Here is a 4,981-nt window from a genome sequence, read left to right as displayed (position 1 = left end):
TCAGTCTTCTTATTAGTTAGAAACTTTTGTAGGTAGCCTTATCTAGTTGGTTAACTCTCAATAAAAATACCAATATGATAAGTATAAACCCAAAAATAAGAGCTCAATTTTAAAAATAAGAGTGAGAGTCTCTTAAACTTATAAACCCTATAATATTTATGAGATTCCCAATATAAAACTCATAACACCCCATCTATATTAATTTCTATATACAAGATATATATTAATAAACAACTATTTCCCTTATATATTTTCTGGGGGCTAAAACGTGGAACACACAAACATATCATGTTGCATACGCATAACACATTACTTTCCCATAGCCCGTTATGCTGTTCATCCCTGTTTTGAAAAGACATGACATCTACGGCTCACAAGTTGAAACCAATCACTTTGTAGAAAAGACATCACCAATTGTTGCATCAAATGCTTTTCTGCACAGATACGTATGCATCATAAAGCAGATGTCAGATAACGCATAAAGTATACTGCAAAACAAAACATAATAAAAATCCATTTGTCTAACAAATCTTTTTATTTAAAGAGAAGCACATGAATGAATCATCAAATTATGAAGCAAGCAAGCAAAACTATGTCCACAAATTCCATTATCAATTATTCCATCCTTTGCCTTGCTTTCTTCCTCATCCTCAAGCTCTTTCTCAGAAAGTGAAGATTCAGAAATGTCCCACCGGGCCCTCCTTCTCTTCCCATACTCGGCAATCTCCATTAGCTTAAAAAGCCACTCCGCCACCACTTTCAACGTACTTCCCAAAACTATGGTCAAATCTTTTCTCTTTGGTTTGGCTCTCGTTTGGTGGTGGTCGTTTCTTCGCCCTCTGCAGTTCAAGAATGCTTCACGAGAAATGACATCGTTCTGGCCAACCGCCCCCAGTTCCGGCCCGGAAAGCACATCTACTACAACTACACCACCGTCTCTTCCGCCCCATACGGCGTACACTGGCCCAACCTCCGTCGCATCCTGGTGCTTGACATCCTCTCGACGCGTCGTCTCAATTACTTCATGGAAATGCGAAGGGACGAGATGAAGCTACTGGTACAAAAGCTTGCTCATGATTCTCGTAAGGGTTTCACGAAGGTGGAGCTAAGATCTAGGTTTTCTGAGCTGACATTTAACACAATGATGAGAATGATATCTGGGAAGAGATACTGGGGAGATGATAGCAAAGTTGAGGACGTGGAAGAAGCAAGGAAGTTTAGAGAGACGATGAAGGAGTTGTTGATGCTAGGAGGGGCAAATAATCCCAGAGATTTCTTGCCGACACTTAGATGGTTTGATCTGGATAACTTGGAGAAGAAGCTCAAGGGTATTAGCCTCAGATTCAATAGATTTTTGCAGAGAATAGTTGATGAGCACAGAAGTGGAAATACTCTGATAAATCACCTCTTGACTCTGCAGAAATCAGAACCAGAGTATTATACAGATCAAATAATCAAAGGTCTTGTTTTGGTAAAGAGCTACTGTGTTTTTGCTTTTTGGTTGCATTGTCATGTCTATTATTCATTTTGCTTTTTAACTAGTTCCACACTTTTGCAAATTATATATCCTAGCCGTTGTTTGATGCAAAAATAAACGAATATATAATGATTGAGTAAAGCCAAAGAAAAATGAGAAATGCTTTTAAATGACATGTTTTGCGCTTCTGCAGTATTGTTGAAAATTTTTGTTCCCAGTTAAAATATGTTTGTGGGAAAATTAATCTAAAAATTCCTATAGTTCCATATGATTTTTAATTAGGTCTTGTAATTTGTTTCTTTTATTAGATTGTTATGGTATCAATTGACTTTTTTCATAATTAAGGCCTTATAGTTTCCTCCCTTTATATTGTCACATGAAACTACAAAAATCTAATAAAAAATCATGTGAAACTTTTCATCCAAAAAAAAAATCATGTGAAACTATAAGGACTTACATATTAATTTTTCTTATATTTATTGATGTTGTACATATATTACCACAAGTAGTTAAATAATGAATAATTCTTTTTATTAAATCAAGTGTTATTCCTCAAAAAACTCACAAAACTTGACAACGTTTGACATCATATATAGGCAATGCTTCGCGGGGGAAATGACACATCTGCTGTAACTTTAGAGTGGGCAATGTCTAGTTTACTGAATCATCGAGAGATATTAACAAAGGCAAGGCAAGAAATAGAGTCACAATAGGGCAAGAACACTTGATAGATGAACAAGAGGCTTTGAAACTGCCATATCTTCAAAGCATTGTATGTGAGACATTTCGATTGCATCCTGCAGGCCCATTATTGTTACCCCATATGTCCTCAGATAAGTGCACCATGGGAGATTATAACATCCCACCTGATACTATTGTGCTGATTAATGCTTGGGCCATTCATAGAGATCCTCAATTATGGAGTGATCCTTTATGTTTCAGAAAGAAAGAGGGGGAAGCAAATAAGTTGATGCATTTTGGATTAGGAAGACGAGCTTGTCAAGGTTCAGGCTTGGCACAACGCTCAATGAGCTGGGCTTTAGGCTTACTGATTCAATGCTTTGAATGGAAACAAGTAAGTGAGGAAGAAATTGATATGACAGAAGGAGAAGGATTGATTTTGTCAAAAGTTGTTCCTTTAGAAGCTATGTGTAAAGCACGCCAAGAGATCGTTGATAAGTCTCTTATATAGTTGGAACATTTGCAGAATGATGTTGCTATTTGTCGGAACCGTATGGCTCAATTGACAACAAACATTTTCTCAAGTCTTGACTTAAATAAAAAGTTGCAAGTTTAGCTCTTCGTAAGAATGATGAATGCATGAGTTTTTTCTACTGGATGAAGAATGACAAAATAAAAAAAAGTAATGTTATAACATGCAACCAAAAAAAAAATATTTAACGTTGACATTGATAATATATCTTGACCAACATAATTTCACTCTATGATAGTGTTACTCAAGACAAATGATGAAAATAAGAAGGGTTAATGTGCAATTCACCAAGTATTTAAATAGGGGCAATTGTAAGAAATTTTTTTATTTATTTAAATATCTTACTACCTCCAGTGCTAATTATAAGATTTCATTTGTAGACTACAAACGAGATCTCATAATTAGGACCGGAGGTAGTATTATCTTATCTAATTAGCTAGAAACTGACAAGAACTTGTGTTCATATTATCTACTGCTTGGTTGACTATATATAAAGTATCATTAGTATGCTTGGAGAAAGGGTTAGAATGGGAGAAAGAACGGAAATATGTAAAGTCAAAAATCGAGAGAGCAATTAGAGAAATCTATTTTTCTCCTTAGGACAAAGTACTTTTTTTTTTGGTTAAGGTTTAATTGGCTGTGTTAATCCAATTTGATGGGCGGCGGGGTGTTTGAAATCTCTCATGATAGTTATAATTATTTTCACGTGAGTTAAAACTTTTTTATATATTTATCTTTTTCTGTGTAAAAGGATCCCCCCTCCCCAAAAAAAAAAAAAAAAAAGTAACCCAAAAACGGGAACCTGTCACTCTCATGTAGAGGAACAGAACAGTTGTATTCATAATGACAAAAGATGGTTTTTGGGGCCCAAACACAGCCTTTTGTTGTTGTTCAGCGTTTTTTTTTTTAAGCACATAAAATTGGACTGGACCTGACGTGGAGGCCCAACTCAGTCACAGTCATAGAGCGGCTTGTACCAAAAAATGGGCGGAGCCTCTCTCTGCTGCAAGGAATGGTGCTCAGCCTTTTTTAAGGGAGGGGGAAAAAACAAAACTAACACCCAACATTCCAACCTCTTAAAGCATTTTCCAAGTAAAAACTATTTTTTAGTACTACTCAATAATAATTTTTTATACATCTAATATCTTAAAATATTTTTTAGTAGCATTTAATATTCTAAATTTTTTTTGATTAAGTAGATTTCATTATTCTGAAATATTTTTCACTATCACCTAATGTTCTAAAATAAATCTTTGTGCGTTTAACACCAAAAAATAAATTTTTAGTAACAGTATCATAAAATAATTTTTAGTGTATCCAACGCTCTAAAATTATCAAGAGTACTTGGTATCATAAGTTTAAGCTGATCATTACTATTAAAAAATACTTTAAAAGTATAAAATTCTATCAAAAATTATTTTAAGATATTGAGTGGTTCTTCAAAAAATAGTTAAAAATGATGAAATGTTACTGAAAAAATATTCCATAACACTGAATGCTAATTAAAAGAAAAAAAAACTGAGCACCTTACCTTTTGTACACGAAGCTGCAAAACAAGATAGTCATACAGGGGACATCCCCACCCAACCCCGAAGCCCCAATATTCTATTTAAACAAAATATTATTTTTGACCGGAATATTTAAACAAAATATTACTACCTTCAATCCTAAATGATGCGCATTGAACTCTATGCATACTACCAGGTCAAAAAAAAAGAAGGGAAAAAAAAACTCTGCACACATACTACGCAAGTACTGAACTCTAAACTTTTTTAGCATGCAGATATTAATTATGAGATTTTAAAATTTGAGTATCATGAAAAATTGAATACTAAAACAACTAAAAATGAGAATTGAAATAATGATAAAAGTTAATAAGTACTAAAAACATAATAATTGAAGATGGGTACTGAAAAATCAAAGAGGACGGTCATTTTCGTCAATTAAAAAAATAAGTTCTAAATAGGGACCTTAGTCTTTAATGAAAAATATAAAATTTATGATCTTTATATCATTATATATACAAAAACTTGAACATGAATTCCAGTTCGAATCAAACTCGAAAGGCTTATACTTTTGATCGTTTTTAAGATTTCACCTTCTCCATGTATTACTGCATGCAGGTTTTCAATCAAGTTGGTTTCATTTCCTAATGGTATAATTACTCACAAAATTTATTCTAATGTCCAGCATAAAATTTGCTTTTGTTAATTTGGATTAAGTTGCATTTATCACCATGAAGTATTTTTTTTCAGGAACACTTAGTATTCTAAATTAATTTGTAGTTGATG

General features: G+C 33.5%; 1 protein-coding gene across 1 annotated transcript; it reads left to right on the top strand.

The window, feature by feature from the left end:
* The first annotated feature begins 329 nt into the window (after nt 1-329).
* LOC114726967 (cytochrome P450 81E8-like) lies at nt 330-2,669 on the top strand. Its single transcript, XM_028913676.1, has 3 exons — nt 330-446; nt 734-1,471; nt 2,133-2,669. The coding sequence occupies exons 1-3, from the start codon at nt 330-332 to the stop codon at nt 2,667-2,669; spliced, it is 1,392 nt and encodes a 463-aa protein (XP_028769509.1).
* Nucleotides 2,670-4,981: the final 2,312 nt, after the last annotated feature.

Source organism: Neltuma alba, unplaced genomic scaffold (genome assembly GCF_004799145.2).
Source record: "Neltuma alba isolate B1F8T4 unplaced genomic scaffold, ASM479914v2 tig00012416_pilon, whole genome shotgun sequence".
Lineage (NCBI taxonomy): Eukaryota > Viridiplantae > Streptophyta > Magnoliopsida > Fabales > Fabaceae > Neltuma > Neltuma alba.
This window is presented reverse-complemented; position numbering and strand designations above follow the sequence as displayed.